Below are 20,292 nucleotides of genomic sequence, written 5' to 3'. Positions count from 1 at the left end.
AGAAATTTAATTCAGAATCGAGTACAACAGACTCTACCTTGATTTTCAAAATAAATCATGATTATTATTCTTCACATTTATATTATGGTAGTGCCTGGAGCTCAGATGTCATTTACTGAAGTTCTAAAATCATCTAAAAATAGGGAAGTAAAACTGGTTCATTATAAAATATATTATATCTATATCTATATATATTCAGCATTGTTACATTACAAAAAATCCTCTCATATTTGGCTGAAAAGATTTGGATGGTAACTAGGGTTTCCAAGCTCTTACTCTTTAACCTTCCTCCCTGCACCCCCCAAATTAACAATACTGAAGTCTGATATTCTCAGACCCTGGATTGCTCTGGCATTACCCAATAATTGTTTCTTCTGAAGTACTAACTTCATTTCCCCTTTAGAATGCTAGTTTTAAATAATGATATTCATAACCAGGTATTTCTGGGATATGCACTATTCATAGTATATAACCATTACTAATATTGGGCTAACTTAGCCCTGATATAATTCTATTTAATTGAATTGAGTTACTCCAGGGATGAATTTGGTTTACTGACTTTATGTTTCAACGAACACTTATCTCCTGGGTCAATAAATCATGATGTTCACCTCAACGGAAGTCAATATCTGCTAATGACATGTCATAAACATTAAAAGGCCACACAAAGCCATGGAACTCATGGATTCCTATTTTAAGGCTATACCACTTCAAAATCTTGTTAAAGAACAATCACCCAATGATTACAAAATTACACAAAGATACAGAAATATAAACAGCAAAGGATAGGATCATCTTCTCTATCCTGTGCTCTATAGAACATTGACAGACCCTGGTTGTCAGCGGGTGGCCCTTAGTTAAGGCTCTAGAGCAGACTCATTAATTTCTCTCTCTAAGTGGTCTTGGTGCCATTAGATGGGATAGAACACCACACTCGGGGGGGGGGGGGGTGTGTTACATAAGCAAAGCCTTCACATTTTATTGTGTTTTCTTCAGCATATCTGTCCACATTTCCAAATTCAAATTAAGTTAATAAAATAAATGACGTAAAAAGCAAATGGCTCAATTAACACAAAAAAATCAAGTTATTGGCGTATATACATATACAGATAGATATGTGGGGGGTGTTTTCAGTTTAATATAAACTATTTTTAATATCAAGCTATTATTTATTTAGTACACCTCTACCTCGATATAACGCTGTCCTTGGGAGCCGAAAATTCTTACCGTGTCATAGGTGAAACTGCGTTATATCGAACTTGCTTTGATCCACCGGAGTGCACAGCCCCGCCCCCCCCAGAGCACTGCTGTACTGTGTTATATCCGAATTCGTGTTATATAGGGTCACGTTATATCGGGCTAGAGGTGTATGTATGTGTCACATAAAAGGTATGTTAACGTTTAACCCTATTTCTTGGATTCCCTAGCTAGGCAGAGCCTGTGAAAAAGTTAAGAGAACATTTAATTCAGAGTTTTTTGAAGCACCCCTCAATGGGGAGGGATGGGCAGCCTGTGAGTTGGCAAGAGTAAGTCCATTTGGTAACATAATTTTCAGGATCAAAGGGAAAAGGACCTCTTATATGAACAGAGGCAGGCACCATCTTACTGGCTTCCCCTTCCTAGAAATTTGGCTCCTGGAGTAGAAGGGACAGCTGGTGTAAACATACTGTGGCTTCTTAGGAGCACCTATGGAATTGATTCTCACCAGAATTAACCTTCACTAGAGTCATGAATGAAATAGGGGATGTTGTTGTGCCTCCATGTCCCACACAGCCCCAACAGAAAATTCTTTTCAGAGTAAAAGAGAGATTGTCGTTCTGGAAGCATTATTTCACCTTCAGTATGGGCCTAAGACCCCCTCCATGTGCTTTAGTGAAGCAGACACTCAGAGCATACCATTGATTTACCAAACCTGCTATCTTGGCTATGACCTTGGCCAACACCTGATCTTTTATAAGATGGCATCCCATCTTTAAACCTGTGCATAAAATGTACTTAGTTAATTGTATAATGCTGTACAATGGGGAAAAAAATCCTCTCTTCTCTCTGCAGGCAAACAACATGACATTTGATTGCCTTATCTTAGCATATAACTGAATGTTTTATTAAATGGTCATAAAATTAAGACGTTTCTTTTTAAATCTCAGGTAGCAATGCATTCTACAGTTTGACTATATGAAGTATTTCCTTTCACTGGCAATACATTTACTTCTCTTAAATTTCAAATGGCCTTTGTTCTTGTATAATGATAAAAAGTAGATATTGATCAGCTATCATTATTCTTAAACAAGTGTAAGAAGCAAATCTAAAAGTAAATACTTACTCTTTAAATCTGTTGTCATGCAAGAGAGAGAGAGAAAGTCATGTTAGAAGTGTTCCATTTATAACAACAATTATCTGAAACAGTGAACCTTATATTAATAATAAACTAAGAGTGACAATCATTTTACATGTTAAATTGCAAAATTAATGACATATTTAAGAACCATTATGTTTCAGTAACTGAAAATCATTTAGTTCCTTTTGTGATTGTGAGACTATATAAAACTATCATCCATAAACATGAATTACAGGGGGACAAATCAGTTACGGGCTACACAGAATCTGAAAAAAATATTGATTAAAGATGTGGATATTGAAGTATGAATTAGGATTTTTACAAGTAGAATATTAAAGATGAAGTAATTTTTATAATTGCCTCCTTATTTTAACATGGTGAATATTAAATAAACAGTCCTTCATAGTAAAGCACAATTACATTTTGGCTTCTATGTAGAATATGCCACCCTTGCTATGATTAATTCATACTATATTTTTCATAATTGGCTTTTTGGTTTGTCCTAGATAGTGAATTCCAAAGCATCACTTAAAAGAAAATAATAATGATAATTTATTAGATTATTTACAAGCAATACATACAGTCAGTGAGCTGTGCTTTAACAGTGATAATTTCACATTAAAAGTAAGCAATGTAAAACTCATTTAGTTTAACTTTTATTTTTTTAAAAATGTAATAAGTAAAATTAATTCTTTGGATGTTAGCTGATCATTGAGCTGGAAAGTATTGAAAAACTATCCACTACACACAAAAGAGTTTTAATATCAAGCAAGTCTTAATGTTTCCATTATATGTGCACTGAGTGTGACAGTTACATTTATTCAGCTATAATCTTTGCACTAAGTGGCAAAATTGAGCAGCTAGTTTGCCAGAAATGTTACCGGGAGATTATATTAAAGCAGCTTTGAAAAAGGGGAGCTAAGGAGTAAGACAAAAATGAACTTGTTTTCTAAGCAATTCAATATAGTATAAGGTTTATATTAAGATGGAAATCATGTATATTCTCTTCAGTCTAAATGAATTCTATTGATTTATTTTTCATAATACTAATAATTTATTTGTGGTGGTTCGATATAAAGTCCAACTCTACATGATACCTGTAGACAAAAAAATTGTGATTTTAGATGGACGGCAGCTAAATAGATTCCTTAAAGCAGTCTGATATATTTGGGACCTGATTCTGTTCCAATGGATGTCAAGGGGAATTTTGCAATTTGCTTTTCCTTCCTTGAAAGAAATCACACAGAAGTCACATTGCAAACTAATGAGAACCTTTGTTTAGTAAAAATTTACTGTATGAAAATTTTAAACACAGTATGACTCAAGAAACATGGGAGGCCTGATCCAACATAGGGATATATTTTCTGGAAGTATATTGTGAGGTGCAGGGCTCTCAATGGTATATTTTGCCTGGAAGGGGAATGGTTAAACACTGCTTGGGGAGAGGAGGATGTGCTTATTCAGCACATACTCCCCATTCAATCCTGACAGAAGGGCTCCAGTCTGGATTGCCTGAGGTGTTTTAGGGTTATCCTCCCCAGGAAGAGCCCCTGGCTACTGCAGGAGCTGATTAAACCCATGGCCTTTCAGACTCTTTTTGGAGGATTAGTCTCTAAAAAACCCTGGTAAAATACAGATATAAATGCTACTCAAACAAATATCAGCCATTTAAAAATAGCTATAAACCAGTTACTCCTCTTATGTGACTATTAAGCATGCCTTCAGGCATACTAGGGTTCTTTCATGCAGTGATGTCTCCTTAAAAGATTAAGTAAATTTGATTTATAATACAAACCACCAGAATACTGATCATCCCTATCTCTAGGGAATATTCTAACTCAGCTATTAAAAATGCCAAAATACAAGTACTCCATTTTTAAAGAGAATTGTTACTCAACTTACAGTTGTAAAACATAAGATTGCTTTTGATTTTATTATCTGGAGCCCAAAATCGTATCCACATACAATATATAATGGCTACAGACAGATATACAGCCAAAGTTAGCCCTATCATAAGTACAACTAAATTTATGTCACTGTAGTTGCAGTTGCTTATGACAGGGCATTGACAAACAGTACTGTGTTCTATCCCAGTTACCGTTTGGGAAGGAACAGCATGACTGGTAAGCCTAAAATCTCACCTGGTAAATTACACCATATTGTAGACCTGCAATAATATTCATATTCCAGTGATCTATTATAATACATGCACATTGGTTTCTTTATATTCTTTCACCCAGTGATACATGGCCTCAAGTTGCGGTCTGCAAAGGCACTGGTACTTAATCGCCCCAATATAACAGACAGGGATCTGATAGTGGGGCATCCTTTGTAAGAACTTCTGAGCTCTGGAAAGCCCTCCCACAATTGGTTCTAAGTAGCTGAGATTTGCAGAGTAATAGGGCATGCTGCAGGGCCCATTTGCTTTACCTGGCCTTTGAAGAGAAGGAGAGGGATTGAGGTATACGCTGATGTATGGAGGTGTTAGTATTTGATTACTACTGTCTTGGAGAAGGTGTGAGCTCACTGAATTGCATTTTGTTTTTGTAATTTTAAATATTGGAAGGTTGCTCAGAGATTGTATATGGACACAGTTTATTTTATTTTTATTGAAAGGAAAAAGGAAATATTATATATGGTCTCAATTTCCAACTGAGTATACGGATTAATGAGAAAACCTCAAACTGTTGGGTCAGATGAGCATACAAAAGTTAAGATGTTTATCCATTTGTTAGCCAAACTATTTAAAATTCTTGAATCCATTAAGTGTAACAAGAAATTTAAAGCAAATAGATTCTCATGAGATTTCTGCCTATTCAAAAAGAGCTAGAATACAACAAGAGCAACCTTTCTACGGTATGTTTTGATGCTTGAACTTCAGTCCAAGTAGTTCACAGGTATGAAAAAATCAAAATAATAACTGCCTCATATTTTAGAGCCACAATAAAATTTTGGGTCGTCTCATTTTCCCTGCAATATAAAAGTTGAATTTTGATTGCTGAGCTACCAACAGTTTGGGCATATATGGACCCAGAGTTCTGGCTGAAGCATGATAAAGAGAAAGCTAGATATGAAATTCAGATTGCAATCCGTGTTCACATGTTTGATATTTGGATTCAGGGTTTTGGTTTCACTTCATCTATAATCTGAAAGAATTACTCCATCATATATATATAATAAATATAAAAAATACATATATACATAAAGACATGAAGAGGCGTCAGACATTAAAAATAACCAGACTGTAGATTGGCTATGTGGGACAGCTTTCAAAGCAGACCAGTGTTCAGGGCTACCAACTATATTTCCCCTGTAGTAAGTGTATAGGTTATTTGAAAGAATTTTCAATGACAAAGAAATTTGGAGTACTTACTGTCTGTAGCTGACCATAACTATTAAAATAGCAGGCATGCAGCAAAGGATGATTATGACAGCCAAAGCAAGCAATGCTCCTTCTGTGTAGCCTACAGCTTGTGCCTGCTTCTTAACATTGGCCACCACGTCTGGGGTGCGGATTTCCAGAATACGTCCTCCTTGCCCAAGGTATGGCTGAAATTCTTTATTGATATCCAGAAGTTTTCCATCCAAGAACCTTCAATATTACAAAACAAAACTATTACAGCAGATCTAGTTAATTCTGTTCTGACTACTAGTTCACTGAGTTAATAACTATATGTTCTGTATATACTGCTATAATATGTATCTCATCTTTATGTACTTACGAATCTTACTATTCTTTCATAACCCCTTTTTCAGTATTATCATTGATGTATTTAATAGTAATCTCCCCTAGAGACTGATACCTTGATGTGTTGGGGTCACTTGTCTCCATGACCCCAAGAGCTACTTCAATGGGAGTTAGAGTTAAACAAACATGACAGATTGAAGGACAGAGACCACGCATAAAAAAAAATCAGTCTTCTGGTCCTCCTGGTTGGGTGTTGAGCATGAAGTTGATTTAACCCCATACAATACTTTTGTTATGGAAACAGTAGAACAAATAAAATGCCAAATACAGATCCTTGGATAGGTTGGATAGCCCTCAAATGGACAGCATGATGGATATCAGCCAAAAACAGCTCTGAAAGAACACTGTTGCCTGTAGAACAGAGTTCCAGGCTTGTTCCAAACTTTGTGTGGGGTTTTGGAACGTGAGGACTATGCTAGCATCAGAAAGTCAGCCCAAATCATCAAAGAAATGGAAAATTATAACATAGAACGCAGGTGGCCAGATGCAGATATAATCAAAATGACTGCCTAGGAAGGAGTACTGTGGAAAGGGATCTGGGGGTCATAGTGGATCACAAGCTAAATATGAGTCAACAGTGTAATGCTGTTGCAAAAAAAAGCAAACATCATTCTGGGATGTATTAGCAGGAGTATTGTAAGCAAGACACAAGAAGTAATTCTTCCACTCTACTCTGCGCTGATTAGGCCTCAACTGGAGTATTGTGTCCAGTTTTGGGTACCACATTTCAGGAAAGATGTGGACAAATTGCAGAAAGTCCAGAGAAGAGCAACAAAATGATTAAAGGTCTAGAAAACATGACCTATGAAGGAAGATTGAAAAAATTGGGTTTGTTTAGTCTGGAGATGAGAAGACTGAGACGGGACATGATAACAGTTTTCAAGTACATAAAACATTGTTACAAGGAGGAGGGAGAAAAATTGTTCTTCTTAACCTCTAAGGATAGGAAAAGAAGCAATGGGCTTAAATTGCAGCAAGGGTGGTTTAGGGTGAACATTAGGAAAAACTTCCTAACTGTCAGAGTGGTTAAGCACTGGAATAAATTGCCTAGGGAGGTGGTGGAATCTCCATCATTGGGGATTTTTAAGAGCAGGTTGGACAAACACCTGTCAGGGATGGTCTAGATAACACTTAGTCCTGCCTTGAGTGCAGGGGACTGGACTAGATGACCTCTTGAGGTCCCTTCTAGTTATATGATTCTATGAAAATGAAAAACAACAATTAAAACTGATTTTACCCATGAAATCCAGATGGAGGAAGAGAAGGAACTGCATTGATCTTGAATGTTGATGCACAAAGAGCAATTTTAGACTGGTAATCAGTTAATGGCAAAATTATACAGGCAAGATTTCAGATACTGTCATTCAATGTTATACCCTACTGAATGAATATGACAAGATTGATCAGCCTACTTGTTATAACATTCTGCAGGACTTCATCAGCAAAGTCCCATAACATGATATTCTCATTGTTTTGGGCAATATGCATGCTATGCTGGGGACAGATAATCATGGCATAATGGCACACATGGAACTGGCTTCCATCAAAATGGTGGCAAATGTGTTCTTGAACTATGTCAGTTGAATCACTTTATTATTAAAGGGATACTCTTTCCTCAAAAAGAGAACCATAAAACAACATGGATCTCCCAGACACCGTTACTAAAAATAAAATAGATCATTTTTGTACATACAATGTTCTAATTATCACTTCAAGATGTCTGCATATACAATGGGGCATACGTAGGCAGTGATCATCAACCATGTATTGCCACCATGAAAATGAAATTGAGGAAACTAAGAGTAAAGAAAATTACAAGAAAGATTAAAATAATTAAGCTTGGAGCTAACCAAATAAGGAATGTTTCTGAATTACAGTTTTCAAACAAGCTTTCAAATATGGCAGAAACAGTATTTAAATGATAAAGAAATGGCATGGGAAGCCATTAGCAAATCGAATATCATCCTTGAATCTAGCAAAGGTAAGAAGGAAGAGTGGACTATCAAGACCACATGGGATGTTATTGCATAAGGAAAACAAGCTAAGGTAAATCTACTCAATGCCTTAAGGCCAAAGTAAGGTAATAATTGAAAAGAGGAATATAGAGATAAAGAAATAAAAAAAGATCAGCCAGAAAAAGCATATATCAATAGATAGGCACTGGAAACAGAAATGGCAGCAATGAAGGAACACATGAGAACACTTTATCAAACCACTATATGACTTGCTGGAGACTTTAGCCACAGCAGGGAAGGTCCAATGAAAGATAAACAAGGGAAAACCTTAGACCAGCAAACGAAAAGATGGATAGAACACTTCCATGATATCCTTAACAGATTCTTGCCAGAAATAACATTTAACTTCGATAATCATAGAATCATAGGGCTAGAAGGGACTGTAAGGGTCATCTAGTTTAACCCCCTGCCAAGATGCAGGATTTGTTGTGTCTAAACCATCAAAGACTAGATGGCTATCCAGCCTGCTTTTGAAAACCTCCAGCAACCTCCCTAGGCAGTCTGTTCCATTGTCCTACTGTTCTTACAGTTAGGAATTCCCCTCTCCCGCCCCATCTTTTCTAGGGAAGAGGGAAGAACTTGATGTTTTCTGTGAGGATATTACTCTGGATGAACTTAAAGTAGCCATAGAAAGATTAAACAACAACAAATCACCAGGTGAATATCAAATCACAGCAGAAGTTCACCCCCGACTCTAGGCTTCAGAGCCCAAGCTCCACCCTGAGCTGCACCTTCAAAGTACTGTTTATACAGCTATTTTTACAGCACCAGCCCACTAGCTTGAGTCTTTTGACCTGGGCTGGGAGGCTCACTCCGAAATGTTTAAACATATCCTGAATGACCTCACTTCCCTCATATTAAAAGGAATGGGATTCCATGGAGAATATGCCACTAAACTGCCTTTCAATAATTTTTGATGTCATTCTTACATCTGCTCTGCATAGAAGTTAGATCATTTAGCCTCTAAGTATGTGCTATTTATCCAACAAAGCATAGCATGTATTGGGCCAGATTCTTTCCTGTGTCAAGATCTGCTTGGGGCTGGGGGTAAATGAGCAAGCCAAATTATCAAGCCACACCTGCTCCAGTGATTGTGTAAATTAGAGAAAGCTAGGGAAATGCCCTGTATGCTCAGGTGGGGGATGGCTTATGCAGAAACCTGTTCAAGCTAGTTCATAGTACCTACTCTTTCAAGGGAATTCTTAGCTGAGCAGTTGTGTCCAGATTCCTGAGTGGCATGCAAAGGGGCTGGAACAGGGGAAAATAATGCCCACAATCTTTATAATACTTTAACTACATTAAGTAGAGCACGATCATACATTTTTAAAGTTAGTTTGGGACTCATGAAAGTTGCTAGTCTGACATCAATGTAAACCGAGCGTTCTATTTATTCAGAGAATGTACAGTACAAAAATCAGTGTAAAATCGATATCATGACACCATATATTTTCAACCCTCTTCTGGAAGAAGTACTACTACTGTAGTATAATGCATGCAGTGTAGTTGTAGCCGTGTTGGTCCCAGCATGTTAGAGACACAACATGGATGAGGTAATATCTTTTACTAGATGAAGTTCTGTTGGTGAGAGAGACAAGCTTTCAAAGAAGAGCTCTGTGTGGCTCAAAAGCCTGTCTCTTTCTGCTGAGATTTTCACTAAGAAAGCAATTGAGATAACCTTGTCCACTACACACTGGCTATATCCTATTAGCTCATTTTACATATGTCATCAAGACAGCCATCAGATGACAATACAATTTGATCACAACCAACATTGACTAATATTCTCAATTCTGGACTGTTGGCTTCTGACTATTAGTAGAAAACTATAACAACACAGGTATGAAAATAGACAAAGGAGTTTGCCAGGACAGGTTTAGACACTACTGGAAATTAGAGTTAATCATCAGGGACTACATTCTACTGTCATTACTCAAAATCTATAGTAACTATAGATGTATAATAGTGTAAAAGAGTATAATTTTGGACCAAAGTTAACAAACTGGTGTATTGAGATACACTGAAAAAAGCAAAATAAATTTTGCTGAAACTAGAGATAGTATTGCTTAATTTAGGTGTCAGATCGCAGTTTTGTAACTTGATCTGAGTAAGGGGCAGCATATGGCTATGCTATTCCAGGAGCGCACCAGGGAATTAATTGTGATTGAGAGTCACAATTAATTCCCTTATTCTCCACTTACCGAACAGGAATGGGGCTGTTCAAAAATTTTCCATCTTAATTGTTTTTCAATGAAAAATTTTGGTTTTGATTAAACTACAAATTAAAATTGCCACAAAGAGTATCTGCTTTCCACAGAAAAAAATCATTTTTAAATCAAAATGTTTTGGCCTAAAACTCAAAATCTAACAGATTTTTTTTTCTGGGCCATGATGTCCTTTTCAAAATGGTCACCTAATCGTGGGCAGTTTCTGACCAAACTCCCATTGACAACAACAGGCGATGGCAGCCATTTTGAAAAAGGATAGTTCTACATGGTCTTCAGTGTAATAAAAAATTATTCCTCGGGGGGTCCTCCTGAAGTTATGAACAATAATGCAATATAGTACCATTAATCAAAAATATCTTCATATGCAATCTAGGCATATGAATTCCATTTAGTTTAAACTCTAAAGGAAGTTTGAAGTGTCTGTGTTATTACATTATTAAGATAATTTGAGATACAGAAACAATCTGCTACTGGACGCTAAATTTCTTAAAGGACCAATTTTTAAAATTAATTTTAACTGAAACTAGTTAACTTTTACCTTTAAAATCTCAGAATATTCATTCTAAAAAAATCAAAAAGTGCTATAATTTTTGGGAGGATATGCTGCTTTCTTCATACACAACATATGTGGTTGAATCCTTGCTTATGTGTAATGTTCAGCTAAGCATGAACTATGGAAACATGAGCAGTGCTTCCATAATACTCAGAGCCGGCTCCAGGCACCAGCTTCTCAAGCAGGTGCTTGGGGCGGCCGCTTGGGAGAGGGGTGGCAGGTCCAGGTATTCGGCGGCAATTCGGCGGACGGTCCCTCACTCCGGCTCGGAGTGAAGGACCTCCCGCCGAATTGCCGCCGCAGATCGTGATTGCGATCGCGGCCGCGGCTTTTTTTTTTTTTTTTTTTTTTTGGTTTTGGCTGCTTGGGGCGGCCAAAACCCTGGAGCCGGCCCTGATAATACTACCTTGATAATGGAATAATGATTAATCATTCATTGATCCATCAACTCCTTCTAATGTTCCACCAAAGGTCGTGAGAATAATATTTTCTTTAAGAAAGAATACTTTGTCCTTTTTTATTACTATGTTTTGCTAACATTCATAATTAAGCCTTTGGCCCGTTTTCAGATAATGTGTTTGTTTTTGGTAATTTAGCAAAAATAATTTACCCTTACCTAAACAGAATCTGCAATATGAATGTTGCAAATGCAAGCATAATGGAGACCAGAGCTCTAATTCTTCATTTGCACACTAGATGTCACTGGTGTATGGTAGATGTCCTCTGTGCTGATGAAGAATATGCAAGTATTCAGCTTTGCCAGCATTATACCTCTGGAAGACTTTAACACCGTCTCAGTTAAGATTCTGTTAACTTTTTTTTACAAACCCTTATTTTAAGGGGTTCATAACTCAACCATACACATTCACTACATACTGCACAAGGGCTCAGATGGGTGGATTTTTTAAATGTAGGATATTTTTAAGGTGAATAGATAGAAGAGAATTCTTTATAAATTACAATGCTTTTAGTGCACTAATAAATAAAAAACGTGTAATTAAAATATGCTGGTATTTTCAGTCCAAATAGTTTAAATGGTTTCATTGCTTTTTAGTCATTTGTGGAAAAAATAATTTGATACAGTTGCTGCGATACTTGAGAATAACCTCAAATAGATTTTCTATACTTACTGTGCATTCACAAGACAGCACATAGGCCAAGACAGATCATATATTTAACCCTTATTGATCACGAGTTCTGAAGAAGACTGTGCAGTCCTCATTGTTCATAAGTATTATAATGATTAGCGTATGTAAAAATCACCCATGGTTCTGAGAAATTCTTACTGTGCCCAATTGGCAATAAGCAGCATAGGTTAAAGTTTAAATTTTAAACAAAATTCAAATTTTACTGGCTTTTGTTTCTGCAAGTCTAATCTTATCTGTTATTTGAACAGAACTGTTTGAGTGGGAATGATTAAATGCAATCTGAAAAATTGCTACGGTGATACCACATCTGCTCTAGCCAATGACTCAGATGCTGAACTGCATTCAAGCTACACTTGGTGCAGTTCAGGAGGTGAGTATAATAGTGGCTTTAGGTACCTTCAGGTATTCGTCCCCCCCAGTCTAACTCTGAGACTAGCTGGAGACTGGAGCAGTAGTGTAAGTTAGACAGCCTTGATGCTGCCCTAACTTGTGTCTAGCTGCCAATAGCCCTTAGGTCCATTTTGGCAGCAAGAGATGATAGGATACCTCAACCACTTCCCTCTTGTACAAACCGTGCTCTTTGCGGCAAGGGGATAGTATAGGAATTGCTACTGTGCCTCTAAGTCACCTGAAAATTCATCATATATGGGGAATGTTTAGGGGACCAGAACTGCTGACACAAGAGCCAGGGTCATATCCCAATATTCATCAATAGTCCCAATTAAAGATTCTTTTCTGAAATTGACAGGTAAAGGCTGGAACCTTCTATTAAAGCTCAAAATGTAGATTAAAGCCAGTGATCCAATTATGGATCATATACAGAATTACACTATATGTATTGTAAGTTAATGTTTAGTAAAGGATCACTGAAGGAAATCTGAAAGTATTTTCCCATACTCAAATAATAATTTTGTATGAATGCTAAAACTACAAATGGGCAAACTCATGGGCTAAATAGGAACTGTTCTGAATGTTCTCCATACCTCCTATATTAAAATATGAGCCTCTTCCAAGATTGGGAAATACTGGGTTAGGCAGACCCATCCCCAGTACCATCCCATAACTCCTACCATTGGCCATCTTCATCTCTGTATTTAAATAGAGACTTGATGTGTTTTTCTATCTCTGACTATTAGCCCCTGGCATCTGCTGTTTATTACACAGGGTTCCCGGCTACCAAGAATCTTCCTTCTGGTACTGAACTCCCTGCAATGATCATTCTTAGTGGGTTGGCATAGGGTGGTTATAAAACCTGGCAATCTCTTTCCAGTGGGAGGAGGACTACTAATGTTGCCTCTGAAGACATCCCACTTGTGCGGTGGGGAAGGATCACTGAACCTCCCCGTTAAAAGCCCAACTACAGGTAGAAGGCTGCAGTTTTAGGGAGGGAGTTTCTCTAGATTTGAATAAGCATCTGAGCTTATCTGAACCAAATCTTTTGAGATTCACCCCTCACTAGCTAAAACATGGTAATGCTTCAGATTTCAAGTAATGAAACTCTTCATTCCTCTCCTTTACTTTACTATGATGATGCTTATTCACCTCTACCCTAAGAGCAGGAAAGCATTCTCCAGGATTTTGCTGATTTAAATTTTTAAAAGCTTTAAAAGAAAAAAATGCACCGACTATGGAGGCACATGAAGCATTTTAATGAGGTTCCTTCCACAGCTAATATTATCCTTTAGCAGTACAAACCGGGAAGGCTAATGGTTTTTATATGTCTGAACATTTGCATTTTAACCTCTCCTCACTATACAGTACTGTATATCCAAGTCTGGACTACAAAATACATTTCTGTACTTTCAATGGACCCTGACATAAATATGGCCAAATTTTCTGCCCACACAAGGGCATTTTGTCAGCAAAAATCCACAGTATGCGCACATAACAGGTAATTACCCATATGCATGTGCATTGGCTCACTTTGTATGTAGGTAGATTAAGGCAGGATCTTGCACTACCACATTTGGAATCCAAGTTTGAATTTAGGAACACTGTGCTACAAGGATCTACAAGGATCACAATCATCATGATAGCTGGAGCACACGCTATCTACAGGAAGTATGTTCAGACTAGTTTGCACTTGGTAGAGCCATTCTCTAACATTCTCCAAGACTCCCAATAACTTCACCATCAAATGTGGTCATCTGGGATGAAAGAGTCAAGGGAGAGCAGCAATGAAGAGTTTACGGGGGCCTAAACTGTGGGCCCCATTTAATTTGAATGTATCCCACATGCAAATACCTCTCATAATGCAGGGGCCAGATTATCCCACCAGTTGTGGACACAATTCCCATTGACTTTGCTGAGAGTTGAGTGCAACTGATGAGATAATTGGGTCCTGGGTTCTTCTTGGGGGATTTGACAAGCACTCTTTTTATGGCTACAGCAACAGATCTCTTCTGTACTTCCTCAATGGACCTGTAACAAGCACCCACTGATTTTCAAGGGGGTCAGCCTAATCCAGGTACTGTATGTAATCCCTCCATCCATCCATCATGCAACTATTTGCTTCACCCTGTCTGTTCTATCATCCATTTGCATCTATGGCACAAATTAAATAAATTTAGAACTGGTTGATAGGTCTCGAAATGTAATTGTAAACGGGGAAACATCATTGTTGTGGCTCTTGTAGGGTCCTTGGGGGATTGATTCTTGGCTTTGTGTTATTTAACATTTTTATCAATGACATGAAACAAAACATAAAATCATCACTGATAAAGTTTGCAGATCACAAAAAAATTGGGGGAAATGTTAAATAAAGAAGAGGACAGGTCACAAATACAGTGCAACTTCGGATTGCTTGCTTAACTAGGTGCAAGGAAACAATACGAGTTTTAGTATGACTAAACGTAAAGTCATAAATTTAAAAAGTCATCAATCTTGAGAAGCAGACTCTGAAAGAGATTTTGGAGTTGTGGTGAAGGATCGGCTGACTATGAGCTTCCAGTATGATGCTAAAAGGGCTAACAAGATACTTGGATGCATAAACAAGGGAATATCAAGTAGGACTATAGAGATTATATTACTTCTGGAGTTGGCATTGTTACAATTACTATCAGAATACTGTGCCCTGTTCTGGTGTCTGACATTTAAAAACTGGAGAGGGTTCAGAGAAGAATGCTTAAAGGACTAGAAAACATGCTTTATAGTTAAAGTCTCAAGGAAATTATCAAAGAGAAGATTAAGGGGTGATTTGATCATTCCTATATTTACACGGGGAATAGAAATTAGATAATAGAGGGTTCTTCAATCTAGAAAAATCCAATGGCTGGAAGCTGAAGCTTGACAAACTGGACTAGAAATAAAAGACAACATTTTAACAGTCAGGATAAATAACCATTGGAACAATTTACCAAGGGGCATGACGAATTCTGCACTGGAAATTTTAAAATCAAGATTAGATGTTTTTCTACAAGATATACTCTAGTTTAGGGTTACCATACATCCGGTTTTTCCTGGACATGTCCGGCTTTTCGGCAATCAAACCCCCGTCCGGGGGGAATTGCCAAAGAGCCGAACATGTCCGGGAAAATGCCGGCCGGGCACTTCCCCTCCCGGGCTCCGGCGGCGCAGAGTCCGGAGGCATGGGGGCTGCCCGAAGCCGGTAGCGCTCGGGCAGCCCGGCTCTTAAACAGAGCCGAAGAGTCAGGGGAGGAGCAGAGCCTCCGGCTGCGGCGGCTCTGCTCCTCCCCTGACTCTTCGGCTCTGTTTAAGAGCCGGGCTGCCCGAGCGCTACCGGCTTCGGGCAGCCCCCATGCCTCCGGACCCTGCGCCGCCGGAGCCTGGGAGGGGAAGTGCTCGGCTGGGGGTGCAGGGTCCGGAGGCAAGGGGGCTGCCTGAAGCCCAAGCATTACCGGCTTCACGGTTTGCCGGGCAGCCTCCAGACCCTGCGTCCCCGGCTGGGCGCTTCCCCTCCCGGGCTCCAGCTGCGCTGGGGAAGTGCCGGCCGGGGGCACAGGGTCTGGGGGCTGCCCAGCAAACCGTGAAGCCGGTAGCGCTCGGGCAGCCCTTTCCGCGAGGAGGGGGCGGAGTTAGGGCGGGGTTGGGGCGGGGAAGGGGCGGAGTTGGGGCTGGGCTGGGTGGGAAATGGGCAGGGCCAGGACCCCGTGGAGGGTCCTCTTTTTTTATTTGTTAAGTATGGTAACCCTACTCTAGTTCAAACAAGAAGTAATTTTGGAAACTGCTCTGGCCTCTGCTATACAGGAGATCAGACTAGATGATCACACTGGTCTCTTCTGGCCTCATAATTGTTGTCTGTATGGATCTAGGTACCTCAGACTGTAATTAATCCAAAAGAAAGCTTACGGCCATTTGCTTTTTAGATCTGTGACGGACACAGACTGCCTTATGCCATCTTTGAATGCTCTAGTCTAACTCTCACTGCGGGAGAAGCAAACACTCAGACAAAATGTAGGAAGAAGCAGCAGACAACAGTTGATCTGAAAGACTAGGTAAGCCTTTTCCTTGCTTTCATACAAATACAAGACTCATGGAAATACATTTGGAAACCAAGCTAAAAATAATAGTTCTAAGAGGGTAATTTCTGCAGGTGGCAGAGAAGGAATTTATCTATTCATATATACATTTTGATTGAACACAGTGCTTACAAAAAGTGACAGAATGACATCTCTGTAAAGTAAGGTACTCATTTAGTCCCATAAACTACTCCCAGCCATTACCTAGAGATACCATGTCTAGAAGTGAGAAGGTAATTTAATTTCCATGCCATTCGGTCGTTGGCTTCTGAGACTACCAAAGATAAGCCAATAGTTGTGGTGGTTTTTGTGATGCCGGCAAATGTTCACCCACTTGGAAATTAATTAAGAACATGAAGGAATTGCCATAGTGGATTAGACTATTAGATTTACTGCCATATTTTGTCTACAACAGCAGCCAGTACCACCTTTAAAGGAAAGTGCATCAACCCTGTAATGAGCAATGGCGCAAACTACCCAGAGGGGAAGTTCTTTCTTAAACCCATTAGTTAGTGGTTGGCTTTAGCCCTGAAGCATGAAGGTTTATAACCCCTATAATTGTTTTAATCCTATGTAGATCCTATCCTAGACTGTGCATATTCTCACTACACACATAAATGTCTAGCCATTTAATATATGGCAATGACTTTCAGCCACTATCAATCTGGTCTTGGATTGCCCCCTCCCACATAAAGGTGACCACTGGTTTCACTAGAGTAGAAAAGCTCCATGAGAATCCACTCCATAATAAGCTCCTCCATCAATCCATTGAAGGTACAGTGTTTGTTTCTGAGGAATGAGCAGCAGGAGGCACCCACAAACACCATATTTTTCCAGAGATCTGTAAGAATCTTGGGAAGAATGGAATTGAAGGTTGTGAATCAGCAGAAGTCCAAGGCACTGAAGGAAAATAAAGATAGTGTGCTGCAAAACAGGCAACAAGAATACAGACATCAGTGACAAATGATTTTAAATACTTACTTAAAAAGTTCATTCCTCATTATAGCTCGGTTTGTTTGAGGGTCAATTGCATAGACCATTAAGTCAGATTTGGAGTAATCCTCTTCTGAAAAGCCATCTCCAAATCTGCGGGCTCCAATGGATTCTACCACAACCGTTGCACCAGGAATCTGATCTTGAACATAGCGTTCCAAAATCCTGAAAATGAAATAGAGTCAGAAAGTTATGGTGATTTATTCATTCTAACAAAGACTAACAAAAACCTGAACTGTAATCTAATAGACCAAAACATTGGCTTTGTAGGCTGCTAACCCTATGAGTCCCATTCATAAAATCCCCATTCCAACATAACCTCTTAAATACTCACCCCTTAGGAAAAAACTTAGCAATGTTAGGGGAGGTCATTGCACACAGTTTCCTTAAGTCTAACTCTTTGCATTTATGATATAGTTTGAGTTTTAAATGCCTCATGGGAAATTGCAACTGTATTTTACAAATAAAACTGTCAAGCTTTTGTGGAATTATATGGTTTCAGAACTCTTTAGTTCTACCTTTACACTTGAGGGGTAGTAAATTCTCTCACACACAAAAATAATATCCTCAACCATTTTCAGTGGAGTATATCATCTGAACATACAGTATGACACAACATATCAGGTACGAGTATACCTGCAACCCCTAAAGGTGTAAATAAGCTTTACAATCATGGGAGAGGTTGGAGTATTGGTCTGATAGGTTTACTACCGGAAAATAAAAATTATCTGTAAACAAATTGCAAAAGTTATACAGAAAGTGACAAAGGATGACAGATAGGTTAAGTGATTTAGAGACAGCTAAGTCCAAGATCTCAGGGGCATAACAACAATAAACTACAGCAGATCTACTTTATTTTACTTCCAGAAAAGAAGCAATCAATGCAAACTGCTGTATGTAGTATATGGTAATACACTCAATGAAATATCAGCTTGAATACCAATGTGTCAATAGGCAAGAAAAATAAGATTCATAAGAAACATACTAGACTACAGAAGATAACATTTACTGACCATTTTACTGATTCTTGATGGTGACCCTTTCACTAATTTTAATATTTAATACATTTCCTTTTTCTGTGTGTTATTGATCTTGCTAAGTTGCAAATTAATGTTTGCAGAAGTTCTCACACAGAATAATACTTACTTATGCAAGAAGTCCCATTGGCTGTATCAATAACTGACTTTAGTGGGACTACTTGAATCAGTAAGGATTACTGGATGTGAGCAAGGGTTTTAGAATCAGGTACTGAGAAAACAAAACTTTATTTTGTCATATTTTTCCTATTTTCCATATGAATTCCTATAACATGATACTCATTATTTCAACATCATGTGTATTTGCTATTTTTACATTCATTTTATTTTAATTTCTTGGAGAGGTTATTCTTTTCCTCCTCCTTTTACTGTGTCCTACAGCAGTGCCTTAGGTATTTCTGCTCAGGGTAGGTATGAGCTCTGCTTCTTTCTTGTTTCAGGGAAAACTCTACAAACCTTCATAAATATGTTTTTCATGAGTATTTAGGAGTAATAACAAATATTTCAGGCCTTTTCCATAAATAGATAATTTTATGTAGAGCAGGTCTACAAAGTGAACAGGCCCCAACAACTTTAAGGGATTCATATACATCGATGAGAGAAAAATAAAAATTTGGACTATGACTGACTGAAATCATACACATTCAGGAAAATATGTGGTGTTGTGCAATAGATGGCCTGGAAATACAAAAATGGAAGAGGTTTGCCGAACAAAATTGCTAATATAGTACTAGAACTTGTGTAGGGCGTTTAGGACTGATCAAACCTGTGTCAAGATAGACACTTTCATTGGGTCAAATAACTGGAAACCTTCTGCTTTTCCCTGATAAATCATTACCACATGTAGTCAGCAGAGAAAAGTAACGCTGAAAGAGCAATACTGCTAAATCACAATTTTAAAAGATTATTGACTTCCGTTAATTTCTAATACTCCTCTTCCCTTCTCTTTGTGAAAATGCCAAAATACCCCTGGAGTTATAGTGTTTTTGTAAGTTTCTGAAAAGCAAAATTCCGCAAGATATAGTTTCTAATCTAGCAACATGCGTATACTCTGAGCTGCCAAATGTGGCCAGACATAATGCAGAGGCCAAAATCAACCAAAAAATAGCAGGTATGGATTGGAAGCTCCTTCCTGTTAAGTACACTAGCAACTGATTGGCTTCAAATAAGCACTCATTGACTACTGTGAGTATTAAATCTGCTTTGTTCCTACCTATGACACACTACTTGGCAGCTGGAGCTGCAGCCCTGCCACACATACCTAATTAATGCTCCGTTAGGTCAATTTTAGTCTGGTAAAGATTGTGACAGTGTAAGACTAAAACCCACAAGTAACTATAAAAACATCCAAAATATTACATGACTACAAGTGACTAAAAGAAACCCCAATTTTCTTTAAAACATTGCCCAAAGGTTTTCTTTCTTGCATGGACCAGTCATTGTACCCAGCTCAAAAAGATCTAGAAATGTTCATACACATTTTCATTATGGATCTCATGAATCCTGATCTCATCAGTGCTAAAATCAAACCAGTTTCTCATAGGCAGTTACATTTACCAGCACTTAGGGTACATCTACACTACAGCGGGGAGTCGATTTAAGATACGCAAATTCAGCTACGTGAATAGCGTAGCTGAATTCGACGTATTGCAGCCGACTTACCCCGTTGTGAGGACGGCGGCAAAATCGACTTCTGCCGCTTTTTGTCGGCAGCGCTTACTACCACCTCCGCTGGTGGAGTTAGAGCGCCGATTCGG

At 38.4% G+C, this 20,292-nt stretch overlaps 1 protein-coding gene across 1 annotated transcript in view; it reads right to left on the bottom strand.

Annotated features, from left to right (window-relative positions):
* The window catches only part of PCDH15 (protocadherin related 15), a 1,464,924-nt gene that overhangs the window by 33,285 nt on the left and 1,411,347 nt on the right, over nt 1-20,292 (bottom strand). The window contains exons 31-32 of the mRNA XM_054035363.1: nt 17,487-17,663; nt 5,712-5,930 (exon numbers count right to left, since the gene is read on the bottom strand). Coding sequence (XP_053891338.1) covers nt 5,712-5,930; nt 17,487-17,663 — 396 coding nt within the window. The remainder of the gene's footprint in view (nt 1-5,711; nt 5,931-17,486; nt 17,664-20,292) is intronic.

Source organism: Malaclemys terrapin, chromosome 7 (assembly GCF_027887155.1).
Source record: "Malaclemys terrapin pileata isolate rMalTer1 chromosome 7, rMalTer1.hap1, whole genome shotgun sequence".
NCBI classification, from domain to species: Eukaryota; Metazoa; Chordata; order Testudines; family Emydidae; genus Malaclemys; species Malaclemys terrapin.
Note: the sequence above shows the minus strand (reverse complement) of the source record. Positions and strands in the feature narration are given on the sequence as shown.